The 20,774-nt window shown below is 51.4% G+C and overlaps 1 protein-coding gene across 1 annotated transcript in view; it reads left to right on the top strand.

The window, feature by feature from the left end:
- LOC119979431 (DNA mismatch repair protein Mlh3-like) overlaps nucleotides 1-20,774 on the top strand; it is a 48,534-nt gene that overhangs the window by 14,282 nt on the left and 13,478 nt on the right. Inside the window, exons 2-3 of the mRNA XM_038821657.1 lie at nucleotides 1,689-1,712; nucleotides 2,170-2,248. Coding sequence (XP_038677585.1) covers nucleotides 1,689-1,712; nucleotides 2,170-2,248 — 103 coding nt within the window. The remainder of the gene's footprint in view (nucleotides 1-1,688; nucleotides 1,713-2,169; nucleotides 2,249-20,774) is intronic.

Below are 20,774 nucleotides of genomic sequence, written 5' to 3'. Positions count from 1 at the left end.
GGCCACAGATACCAAGGGGAAAGAGTGTTAATGGCCACAGAAACCCAGGGAAACTGGGTGCTAATGGCCACAGAAACCCAGGGAAACTGGGTGCTAATGGCCACAGATATCAAGGGGAAAGAGTGTTAATAGCAGCCCCCAGAGAGAACAAAATATGTGAAAGGCCAACAGCAGGGAAACTAACATCAGAGGATGAACTGTAGATGTGGGGGGGGGGAGGGGAAGGGGGAAGCAAAGAGGAGAAAGGTGAAGGAAAGGTGGATAGGATTGGGGGGAGGGGGGGAATTAAATATATATTAAGAAAGAATGAAATGGTAAAAGACAGTTAAATTGAAATGAAAACAAATGGGTCGAGGTGGGGTAGAGCTGATCCTCTGAAGTTGAATTTGATGTTCAGGCCGGAAGGCTGTAGTGTGCCTAACCGGAAGATGAGATGTTGTTCCTCCAGTTTGCGTTGAGCTTCACTGGAACATTGCAGCAGGCCAAGAACAGACATGTGGGCATGGGAGAAGGGTCTTTTGTTAAAATGGCAATGGGAAAGACAGGGTCCTGAATGCACACAGACCGAAGATGCTCAGCAAAGCGATCACCCAGTCTGCGTTTGGTCTCTCCGATATAGAGACGACCACATTGGGAGCAGCGAATGCAATAGACCAGATTAGAAGAGATGCAAGTGAAACGCTGCTTAATCCGGAATGAATGTTTTGGGTCTGGGATGTTAAGCATGGAAGAGGTAAAGGGGCAGGTGTTACACGTTCTGCGATTGCATGGGAAGGTGCCATGGGTGATGGGAGAGGTACTGGGTATGGTGGAGTGGACTTTGCTCCCAGTCTACTTTAGCTAGTTCTTCTCTCATCCCATTGTAATCTCCTTTGTTTAAGCATAAAACACTAGTGTTTGATCACCCTCCATCTGTATTTTAAATTCCACCATATTGTGATCGCTCCTTCCGAGAGGATCCCTAACTATGAGATCATGAATAAATCCTGTCTCATTACACAGGACAAGATCTAGGACCGCTTGTTCCCTCGTAGGTTCCATTACATACTGTTCTAGGAATCTATCGCGGATACATTCTATAAACTCCTCCTCAAGGCTGCCTTGACCGACCTGGTTAAACCAATCGACATGTAGATTAAAATCCCCCATGATAACTACTGTACCATTTCTACGCCATTTCATATCTTTTGTTCTCTCTGGGGACTGCCATTAACACTCTTTCCCCTTGGTTCCTGTGGCCATTACCACTCTTTCACCTGGGTTTCTGTGGCTGTGACTCATCTTTCATTCTCTCTCCACAGTATAAATATTTCCCACTTTCTCTGTCTGTTAGCTTTGACAAAGAGTCATCGGACTCGAAACGTTAGCTCTTTTCTCTCCCGACAGATGCTGCTAGACTTGCTGAGATTTTCCAGCATTTTCTCTTTCACTAAGGGTTTAGTGTGAATCGATCACTGGGGGTTTGAGATTTTCTGATCACTGTGAAGTTTTGGGATGTATTCGCCACTATGGGAATTCAAGATATATCAATCACTTGGGGTTTTGGGTTGTGTTGATGATTGTGTGTGTGTGTTGTGGGGTGAACGGGAGATACTTTTGGCACACTCCTGATGTTCGGTGTTTACTGCGTGAAATCTCTTCTTTCTGAGCAACAGTTCCCTCTCTAATTCAGGTTTTCACATTTGCAGGAGTTTCTTCAAGAACAGATAGAGGTAAGTGCTCAAAACCTGAGGTCACCCGGGGTGAAGAGAGAATGAGATAGAGCAACAGGTATGTGATCTGCGGGGGAAGCTGAGCAATTCTCAAAAATGGGCAACTTGCAGGAGCAGACATCTGACTCCTGAGAGAGGATAGGTGGATCCCAGGGATGGAGGACCGGGTCCCAGGAGAATGCAGGTGAATCCCGGGACAGGCGACTGAAAGCTGGGAGCAGGGGACCGAGTCCCTGGGAAGGACAGACAAGTCCCAAGAGGGCATGGCCAAGTCCTGGCGATGAACATATGTACCTTTGGGAGAACAGACTTGTATCTCTTTGCCTGGGTGTTGTGGAGCTCGGAGAGGCGGGTAATGGAGGTTGGGTTTGTGTCCATAGGCATTCCTGCACATCCACCAATCTTAACCCAACTGTGTCTCACTAACAATAGAACTGACTCTGTCCCACCCCTACAGGTGCTTCAGTCTACAGGAGGATTCCAAGGCATGTTATCACGGACAGTGTTGAAGGTGCTGTCCTCACAGGCCTGTCACGGTGAGTTGAAACAATTGTCAAACCACCCAATCTGGGCAATGGGCCGGTAGAAACCTACATTAGATGACTGCACTGAAACAGCTCATGTAGCCTAACTGTTCCACGTTGGTGTTGCTGCTTCACATGAACTTCCTCCCACCCTCCACCATCTAACCCCATCAACACAGCCGCCTGTTTCCTGTATTACAACTGTGGCTACTCTTCAAAAACAATGGCAATGGTTGTAAAACCCTTTGAGACATCCGGTGGTCACCATGTAAATGCAAGTCTCTTTCTCCTCATTAATCATCCAATGTCCCCCTATTCACCTCGGCGCCTCCTGGTGGTAACGGGATGCACATTCTCATCACTACCTGAGTAAAGACATTTCTCATCAATTTCCTCTTGGATTTATTAATGACTATTTCAGTTTTATAGCCCCTCACTTTGGATTCCCCCCTAAGTAGAATGATTTTATCATCCTACTTTATCAAACCTTTTCAACGTTCCTATATCCTTTTTCTAATATGGAGATCAGAAATGTTCATAATGCTCCGAGTGTGGCCTAACCAATTACTCCCTTTTTGTAAGAATAACATTAGCTTGGCAGTAAACTGGTCTGGAGGGTGTAAATAGTTCAGCAAGATGGGTAAAGGAGAAGGTGGAGCAGTGGTGAAGAGCGGAAAGCTGCTGGGGAGAGTACTGGTGTCCCCAACAAACTGATTCAGGCAGAGCTGGGGGATCAAAGATAATCATTATTCGGTTTGTGCAGATTCCCTAATTGTGGAAGGGAATCTGTAGACTGAACAGGGAGTAGAGACGGGGGGAAAAAATCATTATTATCTGAGATTTTTCTGAGCCTATTCATGATTTGAAGAGAGGTGTGAAAACGTGTCCAGTCTGGTCACCAAGAGGGAAGGATTACTAACTTCAGCTATGAATAATCAGGACCAGGTTGATGGTTTAAATGTGAGTGAGTTAGTGATCAAAGTATAATTAGTTCCAGCTCCAAGTAGAAGGTGACTGAATGTCTAATAAAAAGAAAGTGATGGAAAGTGATAAATTAGAGAGGTGAGCTGTACGGTTAGATAGATGGGGAAATTGGGGCTCAGACTGACAGATAACAATGGGAGATTTCTATTACAAAGTGGCAAAATAAATGGCATTAAAAATGGAGGTTACTTCCTTCTAATAATTACAATAATCTTTATTGTCACAAGTCGGCTTACATTAACACTGCAATGAGGTCACTGTGAAAAGCTCCTAGTCGCCCCATTCTGGCGTCTGTACGGGTACACAGAGGGAGAATTCACCAAACAGCTTTCGGGACTTGTAGGAGGAAACCGGAGCACCCGGAGCTAACCCACGCAGCCACGGGGAGAACGTGGGACCCTGGCGCTGCGATTCAACAGTGCTAACCACTGTGCTATAATGTTGCCCCATTCATTGAATGGATATTATTAAAACAGAATAGAAGGGCTGAAATGACTCCATAAGAGCAGAATTAGGCCACTCGGCGCATCGAATCTGCCCCGCCATTCAATCATTTAATATATATATTTTAGTGTATATAGCTCAGTGTCTCCACACAGCAGCTGGGTATAGCTCAGTGTCTTCACACAGCAGCTGGGTATAGCTCAGTGTCTTCACACAGCAGCTGGGTATAGCTCAGTGTCTCGATACAGCAGCTGGGTGTAGCTCAGTGTCTCGATACAGCAGCTGGGTATAGCTCAGTGTCTCGATACAGCAGCTGGGTATAGCCCAGTGTCTCGATACAGCAGCTGGGTATAGCTCAGTGTCTCGATACAGCAGCTGGGTATAGCTCAGTGTCTCGATACAGCAGCTGGGTATAGCTCAGTGTCTCGATACAGCAGCTGGGTATAGCTCAGTATCTCGATACAGCAGCTGGGTATAGCCCAGTGTCTCGATACAGCAGCTGGGTATAGCTCAGTGTCTCGATACAGCAGCTGGGTATAGCTCAGTGTCTTCACACAGCAGCTGGGTGTAGCTCAGTGTCTCGATACAGCAGCTGGGTATAGCTCAGTGTCTTCACACAGCAGCTGGGTATAGCTCAGTGTCTCGATACAGCAGCTGGGTATAGCTCAGTGTCTCGATACAGCAGCTGGGTATAGCTCAGTGTCTCGATACAGCAGCTGGGTATAGCTCAGTATCTCGATACAGCAGCTGGGTGTAGCTCAGTGTCTCGATACGGCAGCTGGGTGTAGCTCAGTGTCTCGATACAGCAGCTGGGTGTAGCTCAGTGTCTCGATACGGCAGCTGGGTGTAGCTCAGTGTCTCGATACAGCAGCTGGGTATAGCTCAGTGTCTTCACACAGCAGCTGGGTATAGCTCAGTGTCTTCACATAGCAGCTGGGTATAGCTCAGTGTCTCGATACAGCAGCTGGGTATAGCTCAGTGTCTTCACATAGCAGCTGGGTATAGCTCAGTGTCTCGATACAGCAGCTGGGTATAGCTCAGTGTCTCGATACAGCAGCTGGGTGTAGCTCAGTGTCTTCACACAGCAGCTGGGTATAGCTCAGTGTCTCGATACAGCAGCTGGGTATAGCTCAGTGTCTCGATACAGCAGCTGGGTGTAGCTCAGTGTCTTCACACAGCAGCTGGGTATAGCTCAGTGTCTTCACACAGCAGCTGGGTGTAGCTCAGTGTCTCGATACAGCAGCTGGGTGTAGCTCAGTGTCTCGATACAGCAGCTGGGTATAGCTCAGTGTCTCGATACAGCAGCTGGGTATAGCTCAGTGTCTCGATACAGCAGCTGGGTATAGCTCAGTGTCTCGATACAGCAGCTGGGTGTAGCTCAGTGTCTCGATACAGCAGCTGGGTGTAGCTCAGTGTCTTCATACAGCAGCTGGGTATAGCTCAGTGCCTCGATACAGCAGCTGGGTATAGCTCAGTGCCTCGATACAGCAGCTGGGTATAGCTCAGTGTCTCGATACAGCAGCTGGGTATAGCTCAGTGTCTCGATACAGCAGCTGGGTGTAGCTCAGTGTCTTCATACAGCAGCTGGGTATAGCTCAGTGTCTCGATACAGCAGCTGGGTATAGCTCAGTGTCTCGATACAGCAGCTGGGTATAGCTCAGTGTCTTCACACAGCAGCTGGGTGTAGCTCAGTGTCTTCACACAGCAGCTGGGTATAGCTCAGTGTCTCGATACAGCAGCTGGGTATAGCTCAGTGTCTCGATACAGCAGCTGGGTATAGCTCAGTGTCTCGATACAGCAGCTGGGTATAGCTCAGTGTCTCGATACAGCAGCTGGGTGTAGCTCAGTGTCTTCATACAGCAGCTGGGTGTAGCTCAGTGTCTCGATACAGCAGCTGGGTATAGCTCAGTGTCTCGATACAGCAGCTGGGTATAGCTCAGTGTCTCGATACAGCAGCTGGGTGTAGCTCAGTGTCTTCACACAGCAGCTGGGTATAGCTCAGTGTCTCGATACAGCAGCTGGGTGTAGCTCAGTGTCTCGATACAGCAGCTGGGTGTAGCTCAGTGTCTTCACACAGCAGCTGGGTGTAGCTCAGTGTCTCGATACAGCAGCTGGGTATAGCTCAGTGTCTCGATACAGCAGCTGGGTATAGCTCAGTGTCTCGATACAGCAGCTGGGTGTAGCTCAGTGTCTCGATACAGCAGCTGGGTGTAGCTCAGTGTCTCGATACAGCAGCTGGGTATAGCTCAGTGTCTCGATACAGCAGCTGGGTGTAGCTCAGTGTCTCGATACAGCAGCTGGGTGTAGCTCAGTGTCTCGATACAGCAGCTGGGTATAGCTCAGTGTCTCGATACAGCAGCTGGGTGTAGCTCAGTGTCTCGATACAGCAGCTGGGTATAGCTCAGTGTCTCGATACAGCAGCTGGGTGTAGCTCAGTGTCTCGATACAGCAGCTGGGTATAGCTCAGTGTCTCGATACAGCAGCTGGGTGTAGCTCAGTGTCTTCGTACAGCAGCTGGGTGTAGCTCAGTGTCTCGATACAGCAGCTGGGTATAGCTCAGTGTCTCGATACAGCAGCTGGGTATAGCTCAGTGTCTCGATACAGCAGCTGGGTATAGCTCAGTGTCTCGACACAGCAGCTGGGTGTAGCTCAGTGTCTTCGTACAGCAGCTGGGTGTAGCTCAGTGTCTCGATACAGCAGCTGGGTGTAGCTCAGTGTCTCTATACAGCAGCTGGGTATAGCTCAGTGTCTTCGTACAGCAGCTGGGTATAGCTCAGTGTCTCGATACAGCAGCTGGGTGTAGCTCAGTGTCTTCACACAGCAGCTGGGTATAGCTCAGTGTCTCGATACAGCAGCTGGGTATAGCTCAGTGTCTCGATACAGCAGCTGGGTGTAGCTCAGTGTCTTCACACAGCAGCTGGGTATAGCTCAGTGTCTCGATACAGCAGCTGGGTGTAGCTCAGTGTCTCGATACAGCAGCTGGGTATAGCTCAGTGTCTTCACACAGCAGCTGGGTATAGCTCAGTGTCTCGATACAGCAGCTGGGTATAGCTCAGTGTCTCGATACAGCAGCTGGGTATAGCTCAGTGTCTCGATACAGCAGCTGGGTGTAGCTCAGTGTCTTCACACAGCAGCTGGGTATAGCTCAGTGTCTCGATACAGCAGCTGGGTGTAGCTCAGTGTCTTCACACAGCAGCTGGGTGTAGCTCAGTGTCTTCACACAGCAGCTGGGTATAGCTCAGTGTCTCGATACAGCAGCTGGGTGTAGCTCAGTGTCTTCACACAGCAGCTGGGTATAGCTCAGTGTCTCGATACAGCAGCTGGGTGTAGCTCAGTGTCTTCACACAGCAGCTGGGTGTAGCTCAGTGTCTTCACACAGCAGCTGGGTATAGCTCAGTGTCTCGATACAGCAGCTGGGTATAGCTCAGTGTCTCGATACAGCAGCTGGGTATAGCTCAGTGTCTCGATACAGCAGCTGGGTATAGCTCAGTGTCTCGATACAGCAGCTGGGTGTAGCTCAGTGTCTTCACACAGCAGCTGGGTATAGCTCAGTGTCTCGATACAGCAGCTGGATATAGCTCAGTGTCTCGATACAGCAGCTGGGTGTAGCTCAGTGTCTCGATACAGCAGCTGGGTATAGCTCAGTGTCTCGATACAGCAGCTGGGTATAGCTCAGTGTCTCGATACAGCAGCTGGGTATAGCTCAGTGTCTTCACACAGCAGCTGGGTATAGCTCAGTGTCTCGATACAGCAGCTGGGTGTAGCTCAGTGTCTCGATACAGCAGCTGGGTATAGCTCAGTGTCTCGATACAGCAGCTGGGTGTAGCTCAGTGTCTCGATACAGCAGCTGGGTGTAGCTCAGTGTCTCGATACAGCAGCTGGGTATAGCTCAGTGTCTCGATACAGCAGCTGGGTGTAGCTCAGTGTCTCGATACAGCAGCTGGGTGTAGCTCAGTGTCTCGATACAGCAGCTGGGTGTAGCTCAGTGTCTCGATACAGCAGCTGGGTGTAGCTCAGTGTCTCGATACAGCAGCTGGGTATAGCTCAGTGTCTTCACACAGCAGCTGGGTATAGCTCAGTGTCTTCACACAGCAGCTGGGTGTAGCTCAGTGTCTCGATACAGCAGCTGGGTATAGCTCAGTGTCTCGATACAGCAGCTGGGTGTAGCTCAGTGTCTCGATACAGCAGCTGGGTGTAGCTCAGTGTCTCGATACAGCAGCTGGGTATAGCTCAGTGTCTCGATACAGCAGCTGGGTGTAGCTCAGTGTCTCGATACAGCAGCTGGGTGTAGCTCAGTGTCTCGATACAGCAGCTGGGTATTGCTCAGTGTCTCGATACAGCAGCTGGGTATAGCTCAGTGTCTCGATACAGCAGCTGGGTATAGCTCAGTGTCTCGATACAGCAGCTGGGTATAGCTCAGTGTCTTCACACAGCAGCTGGGTGTAGCTCAGTGTCTCGATACAGCAGCTGGGTGTAGCTCAGTGTCTCGATACAGCAGCTGGGTGTAGCTCAGTGTCTTCACACAGCAGCTGGGTATAGCTCAGTGTCTCGATACAGCAGCTGGGTGTAGCTCAGTGTCTCGATACAGCAGCTGGGTATAGCTCAGTGTCTCGATACAGCAGCTGGGTATAGCTCAGTGTCTCGATACAGCAGCTGGGTATAGCTCAGTGTCTTCACACAGCAGCTGGGTATAGCTCAGTGTCTCGATACAGCAGCTGGGTGTAGCTCAGTGTCTTCATACAGCAGCTGGGTGTAGCTCAGTGTCTCGATACAGCAGCTGGGTGTAGCTCAGTGTCTTCACACAGCAGCTGGGTATAGCTCAGTGTCTTCACACAGCAGCTGGGTCTCGCTCAGTGTCTCGATACAGCAGCTGGGTATAGCTCAGTGTCTCGATACAGCAGCTGGGTATAGCTCAGTGTCTCGATACAGCAGCTGGGTATAGCTCAGTGTCTCGATACAGCAGCTGGGTGTAGATCAGTGTCTCGATACAGCAGCTGGGTATAGCTCAGTGTCTCGATACAGCAGCTGGGTGTAGATCAGTGTCTCGATACAGCAGCTGGGTGTAGCTCAGTGTCTCGATACAGCAGCTGGGTATAGCTCAGTGTCTCGATACAGCAGCTGGGTGTAGATCAGTGTCTCGATACAGCAGCTGGGTATAGCTCAGTGTCTCGATACAGCAGCTGGGTATAGCTCAGTGTCTCGATACAGCAGCTGGGTATAGCTCAGTGTCTTCACACAGTAGCTGGGTATAGCTCAGTGTCTCGATACAGCAGCTGGGTGTAGCTCAGTATCTCGATACAGCAGCTGGGTATAGCTCAGTGTCTTCACACAGCAGCTGGGTATAGCTCAGTGTCTCGATACAGCAGCTGGGTGTAGATCAGTGTCTCGATACAGCAGCTGGGTATAGCTCAGTGTCTTCACACAGCGGCTGAGTATAGCTCAGTGTCTCGATACAGCAGCTGGGTATAGCTCAGTGTCTCGATACAGCAGCTGGGTATAGCCCAGTGTCTCGATACAGCAGCTGGGTATAGCCCAGTGTCTCGATACAGCAGCTGGGTATAGCTCAGTGTCTCGATACAGCAGCTGGGTATAGCTCAGTGTCTCGATACAGCAGCTGGGTGTAGCTCAGTGTCTCGATACAGCAGCTGGGTATAGCTCAGTGTCTCGATACAGCAGCTGGGTATAGCTCAGTGTCTCGATACAGCAGCTGGGTATAGCTCAGTGTCTCGATACAGCAGCTGGGTATAGCTCAGTGTCTCGATACAGCAGCTGGGTATAGCTCAGTGTCTCGATACAGCAGCTGGGTATAGCTCAGTGTCTCGATACAGCAGCTGGGTATAGCTCAGTGTCTCGATACAGCAGCTGGGTATAGCTCAGTGTCTCGATACAGCAGCTGGGTATAGCTCAGTGTCTTCACACAGCAGCTGGGTATAGCTCAGTGTCTTCACACAGCAGCTGGGTATAGCTCAGTGTCTCGATACAGCAGCTGGGTATAGCTCAGTGTCTTCACACAGCAGCTGGGTATTGCTCAGTGTCTTCACACAGCAGCTGGGTGTAGCTCAGTGTCTCGGTACAGCAGCTGGGTATAGCTCAGTGTCTCGATACAGCAGCTGGGTATAGCCCAGTGTCTCGATACAGCAGCTGGGTATAGCTCAGTGTCTCGATACAGCAGCTGGGTATAGCTCAGTGTCTTCACACAGCAGCTGGGTATAGCTCAGTGTCTCGATACAGCAGCTGGGTATAGCTCAGTGTCTCGATACAGCAGCTGGGTATAGCTCAGTGTCTCGATACAGCAGCTGGGTATAGCTCAGTGTCTCGATACAGCAGCTGGGTATAGCTCAGTGTCTCGATACAGCAGCTGGGTATAGCTCAGTGTCTCGATACAGCAGCTGGGTATAGCTCAGTGTCTCGATACAGCAGCTGGGTATAGCTCAGTGTCTCGATACAGCAGCTGGGTATAGCTCAGTGTCTTCACACAGCAGCTGGGTATAGCTCAGTGTCTTCACACAGCAGCTGGGTATAGCTCAGTGTCTCGATACAGCAGCTGGGTATAGCTCAGTGTCTCGATACAGCAGCTGGGTATAGCTCAGTGTCTCGATACAGCAGCTGGGTATAGCTCAGTGTCTCGATACAGCAGCTGGGTATAGCTCAGTGTCTTCACACAGCAGCTGGGTATAGCTCAGTGTCTTCACACAGCAGCTGGGTGTAGCTCAGTGTCTTCACACAGCAGCTGGGTATAGCTCAGTGTCTTCACACAGCAGCTGGGTATAGCTCAGTGTCTCGATACAGCAGCTGGGTATAGCTCAGTGTCTCGATACAGCAGCTGGGTGTAGCTCAGTGTCTCGATACAGCAGCTGGGTATAGCTCAGTGTCTCGATACAGCAGCTGGGTGTAGCTCACTGTCTCGATACAGCAGCTGGGTGTAGCTCAGTGTCTCGATACAGCAGCTGGGTATAGCTCAGTGTCTCGATACAGCAGCTGGGTATAGCTCAGTGTCTTCACACAGCAGCTGGGTATAGCTCAGTGTCTTCACACAGCAGCTGGGTATAGCTCAGTGTCTCGATACAGCAGCTGGGTGTAGCTCAGTGTCTTCACACAGCAGCTGGGTATAGCTCAGTGTCTCGATACAGCAGCTGGGTGTAGCTCAGTGTCTCGATACAGCAGCTGGGTATAGCTCAGTGTCTTCACACAGCAGCTGGGTATAGCTCAGTATCTCGATACAGCAGCTGGGTGTAGCTCAGTGTCTCGATACAGCAGCTGGGTATAGCTCAGTGTCTCGATACAGCAGCTGGGTATAGCTCAGTGTCTTCACACAGCAGCTGGGTATAGCTCAGTGTCTCGGTACAGCAGCTGGGTATAGCTCAGTGTCTCGATACAGCAGCTGGGTATAGCTCAGTATCTCGATACAGCAGCTGGGTGTAGCTCAGTGTCTCGATACAGCAGCTGGGTATAGCTCAGTGTCTCGATACAGCAGCTGGGTATAGCTCAGTATCTCGATACAGCAGCTGGGTGTAGCTCAGTGTCTCGATACAGCAGCTGGGTGTAGCTCAGTGTCTCGATACAGCAGCTGGGTATAGCTCAGTGTCTCGATACAGCAGCTGGGTATAGCTCAGTGTCTCGATACAGCAGCTGGGTGTAGCTCAGTGTCTTCACACAGCAGCTGGGTATAGCTCAGTGTCTCGATACAGCAGCTGGGTGTAGCTCAGTGTCTTCACACAGCAGCTGGGTATAGCTCAGTGTCTCGATACAGCAGCTGGGTATAGCTCAGTGTCTCGATACAGCAGCTGGGTATAGCTCAGTGTCTTCACACAGCAGCTGGGTATAGCTCAGTGTCTCGATACAGCACCTGGGTGTAGCTCAGTGTCTCGATACAGCACCTGGGTGTAGCTCAGTGTCTCGATACAGCAGCTGGGTATAGCTCAGTGTCTCGATACAGCAGCTGGGTATAGCTCAGTGTCTCGATACAGCAGCTGGGTATAGCTCAGTGTCTCGATACAGCAGCTGGGTATAGCTCAGTGTCTCGATACAGCAGCTGGGTGTAGCTCAGTGTCTCGATACAGCAGCTGGGTGTAGCTCAGTGTCTCGATACAGCAGCTGGGTGTAGCTCAGTGTCTCGATACAGCAGCTGGGTATAGCTCAGTGTCTCGATACAGCAGCTGGGTATAGCTCAGTGTCTTCACACAGCAGCTGGGTATAGCTCAGTGTCTCGATACAGCAGCTGGGTATAGCTCAGTGTCTCGATACAGCAGCTGGGTATAGCTCAGTGTCTCGATACAGCAGCTGGGTATAGCTCAGTGTCTCGATACAGCAGCTGGGTATAGCTCAGTGTCTCGATACAGCAGCTGGGTATAGCCCAGTGTCTCGATACAGCAGCTGGGTGTAGCTCAGTGTCTCGATACAGCAGCTGGGTATAGCTCAGTGTCTTCACACAGCAGCTGGGTATAGCTCAGTGTCTCGATACAGCAGCTGGGTATAGCTCAGTGTCTTCACACAGCAGCTGGGTGTAGCTCAGTGTCTCGATACAGCAGCTGGGTGTAGCTCAGTGTCTTCACACAGCAGCTGGGTATAGCTCAGTGTCTCGATACAGCAGCTGGGTATAGCTCAGTGTCTCGATACAGCAGCTGGGTATAGCTCAGTGTCTCGATACAGCAGCTGGGTATAGCTCAGTGTCTCGATACAGCAGCTGGGTATAGCTCAGTGTCTCGATACAGCAGCTGGGTATAGCTCAGTATCTCGATACAGCAGCTGGGTGTAGCTCAGTGTCTCGATACAGCAGCTGGGTGTAGCTCAGTGTCTTCACACAGCCGCTGGGTGTAGCTCAGTGTCTCGATACAGCAGCTGGGTGTAGCTCAGTGTCTCGATACAGCGGCTGGGTGTAGCTCAGTGTCTCGATACAGCAGCTGGGTGTAGCTCAGTGTCTTCACACAGCCGCTGGGTATAGCTCAGTGTCTTCACACAGCAGCTGGGTGTAGCTCAGTGTCTCGATACAGCAGCTGGGTGTAGCTCAGTGTCTCGATACAGCAGCTGGGTGTAGCTCAGTGTCTCGATACAGCAGCTGGGTGTAACTCAGTGTCTCGATACAGCAGCTGGGTGTAGCTCAGTGTCTCGATACAGCAGCTGGGTGTAGCTCAGTGTCTCGATACAGCGGCTGGGTGTAGCTCAGTGTCTTCACACAGCAGCTGGGTGTAGCTCAGTGTCTTCACACAGCAGCTGGGTGTAGCTCAGTGTCTTCACACAGCAGCTGGGTGTAGCTCAGTGTCTCGATACAGCAGCTGGGTGTAGCTCAGTGTCTCGATACAGCAGCTGGGTGTAGCTCAGTGTCTCGATACAGCAGCTGGGTGTAGCTCAGTATCTCGATACAGCAGCTGGGTATAGCTCAGTGTCTCGATACAGCAGCTGGGTGTAGCTCAGTGTCTCGATACAGCAGCTGGGTATAGCTCAGTGTCTCGATACAGCAGCTGGGTATAGCTCAGTATCTCGATACAGCAGCTGGGTGTAGCTCAGTGTCTCGATACAGCAGCTGGGTATAGCTCAGTGTCTCGATACAGTAGCTGGGTATAGCTCAGTGTCTTCACACAGCAGCTGGGTATAGCTCAGTGTCTTCACACAGCAGCTGGGTGTAGCTCAGTGTCTCGATACAACAGCTGGGTATAGCTCAGTGTCTTCACACAGCAGCTGGGTATAGCTCAGTATCTCGATACAGTAGCTGGGTATAGCTCAGTGTCTTCACACAGCAGCTGGGTATAGCTCAGTATCTCGATACAGTAGCTGGGTATAGCTCAGTGTCTTCACACAGCAGCTGGGTATAGCTCAGTGTCTCGATACAGCAGCTGGGTGTAGCTCAGTGTCTCGATACAACAGCTGGGTATAGCTCAGTGTCTTCACACAGCAGCTGGGTGTAGCTCAGTGTCTCGATACAGCAGCTGGGTATAGCTCAGTGTCTCGATACAGCAGCTGGGTATAGCTCAGTGTCTCGATACAGCAGCTGGGTATAGCTCAGTATCTCGATACAGCAGCTGGGTGTAGCTCAGTGTCTCGATACAGCAGCTGGGTATAGCTCACTGTCTCGATACAGCAGCTGGGTATAGCTCAGTGTCTCGATACAGCAGCTGGGTATAGCTCAGTGTCTTCACACAGCAGCTGGGTATAGCTCAGTGTCTCGATACAGCAGCTGGGTGTAGCTCAGTGTCTCGATACAGCAGCTGGGTATAGCTCAGTGTCTCGATACAGCAGCTGGGTATAGCTCAGTGTCTTCACACAGCAGCTGGGTATAGCTCAGTGTCTTCACACAGCAGCTGGGTGTAGCTCAGTGCCTCGATACAGCAGCTGGGTGTAGCTCAGTGTCTCGATACAGCAGCTGGGTGTAGCTCAGTGTCTCGATACAGCAGCTGGGTATAGCTCACTGTCTCGATACAGCAGCTGGGTGTAGCTCAGTGTCTCGATACAGCAGCTGGGTATAGCTCACTGTCTCGATACAGCAGCTGGGTATAGCTCACTGTCTCGATACAGCAGCTGGGTATAGCTCAGTGTCTTCACACAGCAGCTGGGTATAGCTCAGTGTCTCGATACAGCACCTGGGTGTAGCTCAGTGTCTCGATACAGCAGCTGGGTGTAGCTCAGTATCTTCACACAGCAGCTGGGTATAGCTCAGTGTCTCGATACAGCAGCTGGGTGTAGCTCAGTGTCTCGATACAGCAGCTGGGTGTAGCTCAGTGTCTCGATACAGCAGCTGGGTATAGCTCAGTGTCTCGATACAGCAGCTGGGTATAGCTCAGTGTCTCGATACAGCAGCTGGGTGTAGCTCAGTGTCTCGATACAGCAGCTGGGTATAGCTCAGTGTCTTCACACAGCAGCTGGGTATAGCTCAGTGTCTCGATACAGCAGCTGGGTATAGCTCAGTGTCTCGATACAGCAGCTGGGTATAGCTCAGTGTCTCGATACAGCAGCTGGGTATAGCTCAGTGTCTTCACACAGCAGCTGGGTGTAGCTCAGTGTCTCGATACAGCAGCTGGGTATAGCTCAGTGTCTCGATACAGCAGCTGGGTATAGCTCAGTGTCTCGATACAGCAGCTGGGTGTAGCTCAGTGTCTCGATACAGCAGCTGGGTGTAGCTCAGTGTCTTCACACAGCAGCTGGGTATAGCTCAGTGTCTTCACACAGCAGCTGGGTATAGCTCAGTGTCTCGATACAGCAGCTGGGTATAGCTCAGTGTCTTCACACAGCAGCTGGGTGTAGCTCAGTGTCTCGATACAGCAGCTGGGTATAGCTCAGTGTCTCGATACAGCAGCTGGGTATAGCTCAGTGTCTTCACACAGCAGCTGGGTGTAGCTCAGTGTCTCGATACAGCAGCTGGGTGTCGCTCAGTATCTCGATACAGCAGCTGGGTATAGCTCAGTGTCTCGATACAGCAGCTGGGTGTAGCTCAGTGTCTCGGTACAGCAGCTGGGTGTAGCTCAGTGTCTCGGTACAGCAGCTGGGTATAGCTCAGTGTCTCGATACAGCAGCTGGGTATAGCTCAGTGTCTCGATACAGCAGCTGGGTATAGCTCAGTGTCTCGATACAGCAGCTGGGTATAGCTCAGTGTCTCGATACAGCAGCTGGGTGTAGCTCAGTGTCTTCACACAGCAGCTGGGTGTAGCTCAGTGTCTCGATACAGCAGCTGGGTGTAGCTCAGTGTCTCGATACAGCAGCTGGGTATAGCTCAGTGTCTCGATACAGCAGCTGGGTATAGCTCAGTGTCTTCACACAGCAGCTGGGTGTAGCTCAGTGTCTCGATACAGCAGCTGGGTATAGCTCAGTGTCTCGATACAGCAGCTGGGTATAGCTCAGTGTCTTCACACAGCAGCTGGGTATAGCTCAGTGTCTTCACACAGCAGCTGGGTATAGCTCAGTGTCTTCACACAGCAGCTGGGTGTAGCTCAGTGTCTTCACACAGCAGCTGGGTGTAGCTCAGTGTCTTCACACAGCAGCTGGGTGTAGCTCAGTGTCTCGATACAGCAGCTGGGTATAGCTCAGTGTCTCGATACAGCAGCTGGGTATAGCTCAGTGTCTTCACACAGCAGCTGGGTATAGCTCAGTGTCTCGATACAGCAGCTGGGTATAGCTCAGTGTCTCGACACAGCAGCTGGGTATAGCTCAGTGTCTCGATACAGCAGCTGGGTATAGCTCAGTGTCTCGATACAGCAGCTGGGTATAGCTCAGTGTCTTCACACAGCAGCTGGGTATAGCTCAGTGTCTTCACACAGCAGCTGGGTATAGCTCAGTGTCTCGATACAGCAGCTGGGTATAGCTCAGTGTCTCGATACAGCAGCTGGGTATAGCTCAGTGTCTCGATACAGCAGCTGGGTATAGCTCAGTGTCTCGATACAGCAGCTGGGTGTAGCTCAGTGTCTCGATACAGCAGCTGGGTGTAGCTCAGTGTCTCGATACAGCAGCTGGGTATAGCTCAGTGTCTCGATACAGCAGCTGGGTATAGCTCAGTGTCTCGATACAGCAGCTGGGTATAGCTCAGTGTCTCGATACAGCAGCTGGGTATAGCTCAGTGTCTCGATACAGCAGCTGGGTATAGCTCAGTGTCTCGATACAGCAGCTGGGTATAGCTCAGTGTCTTCACACAGCAGCTGGGTATAGCTCAGTGTCTCGATACAGCAGCTGGGTATAGCTCAGTGTCTTCACACAGCAGCTGGGTATAGCTCAGTGTCTCGATACAGCAGCTGGGTGTAGCTCAGTGTCTCGATACAGCAGCTGGGTATAGCTCAGTGTCTTCACACAGCAGCTGGGTATAGCTCAGTGTCTCGATACAGCAGCTGGGTATAGCTCAGTGTCTTCACACAGCAGCTGGGTGTAGCTCAGTGTCTCGATACAGCAGCTGGGTATAGCTCAGTGTCTTCACACAGCAGCTGGGTATAGCTCAGTGTCTCGATACAGCAGCTGGGTGTAGCTCAGTGTCTCGATACAGCAGCTGGGTGTAGCTCAGTGTCTCGATACAGCAGCTGGGTATAGCTCAGTGTCTCGATACAGCAGCTGGGTATAGCTCAGTGTCTCGATACAGCAGCTGGTTGTAGCTCAGTGTCTCGATACCAGCAAGCTGGGTGTAGCTAGTGTCTCGATACAGCAGCTGGGTGTAGCTCAGTGTCTCGATACAGCAGCGGGTATAGCTCAGTGTCTCGATACAGCTGCTGGGTGTAGCTCAGTGTCTCGATACAACAGCTGGGTGTAGCTCAGTGTCTCGATACAGCTGCTGGGTGTAGCTCAGTGTCTCGATACAGCAGCTGGGTGTAGCTCAGTGTCTCGATACAGCAGCTGGGTAGTAGCTCAGTGTCTCGATACAGCAGCTGGGTAGCTCAGTGGCTTCATACAGCAGCTGGGTATAGCTCAGTGTCTTCACACAGCAGCTGGGTGTAGCTCAGTGTCTCACACAGCAGCTGGGTGTAGCTCAGTGTCTCGATACAGCAGCTGGGTGTAGCTCAGTGTCCTCGATACAGCAGCTGGGTATAGCTCATTGTCTTCACACAGCAGCTGGGTGTAGCTCAGATGTCTTCACACAGCAGCTGGGTATAGCTCAGTGTCTTCATACAGCAGCTGGTGTAGCTCTGTCCGATACCAGCAGCTGGGTGTAGCTCAGTGTCTCGATACAGCAGCTGGGTATAGCTCAGTGTCTTCACACAGCAGCCTGGGTGTAGCCTCAGTGTCTTCACACAGCAGCTGGGTGTAGCTCAGTGTCTCGATACAACAGCTGGGTATAGCTCAGTGTCTTCACACAGCAGCTGGGTGTAGCTCAGTGTCTCGATACAGCAGCTGGGTATAGCTCAGTGTCTCGATACAGCAGCTGGGTATAGCTCAGTGTCTTCACACAGCAGCTGGGTATAGCTCAGTGTCTCGATACAGCAGCTGGGTATAGCTCAGTGTCTCGATACAGCAGCTAGGTGTAGCTCAGTGTCTCGATACAGCAGCTGGGTATAGCTCAGTGTCTTCACACAGCAGCTGGGTGTAGCTCAGTGTCTCGATACAGCAGCTGGGTATAGCTCAGTGTCTCGATACAGCAGCTGGGTGTAGCTCAGTGTCTCGATACAGCAGCTGGGTGTAGCTCAGTGTCTCGATACAGCAGCTGGGTATAGCTCAGTGTCTCGATACAGCAGCTGGGTGTAGCTCAGTGTCTCGATACAGCAGCTGGGTATAGCTCAGTGTCTTCACACAGCAGCTGGGTATAGCTCAGTGTCTCGATACAGCAGCTGGGTATAGCTCAGTGTCTCGATACAGCAGCTGGGTATAGCTCAGTGTCTCGATACAGCAGCTGGGTATAGCTCAGTGTCTCGATACAGCAGCTGGGTATAGCTCAGTGTCTCGATACAGCAGCTGGGTATAGCTCAGTGTCTCGATACAGCAGCTGGGTATAGCTCAGTGTCTCGATACAGCAGCTGGGTATAGCTCAGTGTCTCGATACAGCAGCTGGGTATAGCTCAGTGTCTCGATACAGCAGCTGGGTATAGCTCAGTGTCTCGATACAGCAGCTGGGTATAGCTCAGTGTCTCGATACAGCAGCTGGGTATAGCTCAGTGTCTCGATACAGCAGCTGGGTATAGCTCAGTGTCTCGATACAGCAGCTGGGTATAGCTCAGTGTCTCGATACAGCAGCTGGGTATAGCTCAGTGTCTCGATACAGCAGCTGGGTATAGCTCAGTGTCTCGATACAGCAGCTGGGTATAGCTCAGTGTCTCGATACAGCAGCTGGGTATAGCTCAGTGTCTCGATACAGCAGCTGGTGTAGCTCAGTGTCTCGATACAGCAGCTGGTATAGCTCAGTGTCTTCACACAGCAGCTGGTATAGCTCAGTGTCTCACACAGCAGCTGGGTGTAGCTCAGTGTCTCGATACAGCAGCTGGGTATAGCTCAGTGTCTCGATACAGCAGCTGGGTCTCAGCTCAGTGTCTCGATACATCAGCTGGGTATAGCTCGTGTCTTCACACAGCAGCTGGGTATAGCTCGTGTCTCGATACAGCAGCTGGGTTAGCTCAGTGTCTCGATACAGCAGCTGGGTATAGCTCAGTGTCTCGGATACACGCAGCTGGGTATAGCTCAGTGTCTTCACACAGCAGCTGGGTATAGCTCAGTATCTCGATACAGCAGCTGGGTGTAGCTCAGTGTCTCGATACAGCAGCTGGGTATAGCTCAGTGTCTTCACACAGCAGCTGGGTATAGCTCAGTGTCCTCGATTACAGCAGCTGGGTATAGCTCAGTGTCTCGATTACAGCAGCTGGGTATAGCTCAGTGTCTTCACACAGCAGCTGGGTGTAGCTCAGTGTCTCGATACAGCAGCTGGGTATAGCTCAGTGTCTCGATACAGCAGCTGGGTATAGCTCAGTGTCTCGATACAGCAGCTGGGTATAGCTCAGTGTCTCGATACAGCAGCTGGGTATAGCTCAGTGTCTCGATACGGCAGCTGGGTATAGCTCAGTGTCTCGATACAGCAGCTGGGTATAGCTCAGTGTCTCGATACAGCAGCTGGGTATAGCTCAGTGTCTCGATACAGCAGCTGGGTATAGCTCAGTGTCTCGATACAGCAGCTGGGTATAGCTCAGTGTCTCGATACGGCAGCTGGGTGTAGCTCAGTGTCTCGATACAGCAGCTGGGTGTAGCTCAGTGTCTCGATACAGCAGCTGGGTATAGCTCAGTGTCTTCACACAGCAGCTGGGTATAGCTCAGTGTCTTCACACAGCAGCTGGGTGTAGCTCAGTGTCTCGATACAGCAGCTGGGTATAGCTCAGTGTCTCGATACAGCAGCTGGGTATAGCTCAGTGTCTTCACACAGCAGCTGGGTGTAGCTCAGTGTCTCGATACAGCAGCTGGGTATAGCTCAGTGTCTCGATACAGCAGCTGGGTATAGCTCAGTATCTCGATACAGCAGCTGGGTGTAGCTCAGTGTCTCGATACAGCAGCTGGGTATAGCTCAGTGTCTCGATACAGCAGCTGGGTATAGCTCAGTGTCTCGATACAGCAGCTGGGTGGAGCTCAGTGTCTCGATACAGCAGCTGGGTATAACTCAGTGTCTTCACACAGCAGCTGGGTATAGCTCAGTGTCTCGATACAGCAGCTGGGTGTAGCTCAGTGTCTCGATACAGCAGCTGGGTATAGCTCAGTGTCTTCACACAGCAGCTGGGTGTAGCTCAGTGTCTCGATACAGCAGCTGGGTATAGCTCAGTGTCTCGATACAGCAGCTGGGTATAGCTCAGTGTCTCGATACAGCAGCTGGGTATAGCTCAGTGTCTTCACACAGCAGCTGGGTATAGCTCAGTGTCTCGATACAGCAGCTGGGTGTAGCTCAGTGTCTCGATACAGCAGCTGGGTATAACTCAGTGTCTCGATACAGCAGCTGGGTATAGCTCAGTATCTCGATACAGCAGCTGGGTATAGCTCAGTGTCTCGATACAGCAGCTGGGTGTAGCTCAGTGTCTCGATACAGCAGCTGGGTATAGCTCAGTGTCTCGATACAGCAGCTGGGTGTAGCTCAGTGTCTCGATACAGCAGCTGGGTATAGCTCAGTGTCTTCACACAGCAGCTGGGTGTAGCTCAGTGTCTTCACACAGCAGCTGGGTATAGCTCAGTGTCTCGATACAGCAGCTGGGTGTAGCTCAGTGTCTCGGTACAGCAGCTGGGTATAGCTCAGTGTCTCGATACAGCAGCTGGGTGTAGCTCAGTGTCTTCACACAGCAGCTGGGTATAGCTCAGTGTCTTCACACAGCAGCTGGGTATAGCTCAGTGTCTTCACACAGCAGCTGGGTATAGCTCAGTGTCTCGATACAGCAGCTGGGTATAGCTCAGTGTCTCGATACAGTAGCTGGGTGTAGTTCAGTGTCTTCACACAGCAGCTGGGTATAGCTCAGTGTCTTCACACAGCAGCTGGGTGTAGCTCAGTGTCTCGATACAGCAGCTGGGTGTAGCTCAGTGTCTCGATACAGCAGCTGGGTATAGCTCAGTGTCTCGATACAGTAGCTGGGTGTAGCTCAGTGTCTTCACACAGCAGCTGGGTGTAGCTCAGTGTCTCGATACAGCAGCTGGGTGTAGCTCAGTGTCTCGATACAGCAGCTGGGTGTAGCTCAGTGTCTCGATACAG

The sequence above is a fragment of the Scyliorhinus canicula genome, chromosome 2, assembly GCF_902713615.1.
Source record: "Scyliorhinus canicula chromosome 2, sScyCan1.1, whole genome shotgun sequence".
NCBI classification, from domain to species: Eukaryota; Metazoa; Chordata; class Chondrichthyes; order Carcharhiniformes; family Scyliorhinidae; genus Scyliorhinus; species Scyliorhinus canicula.
Note: the sequence above shows the minus strand (reverse complement) of the source record. Positions and strands in the feature narration are given on the sequence as shown.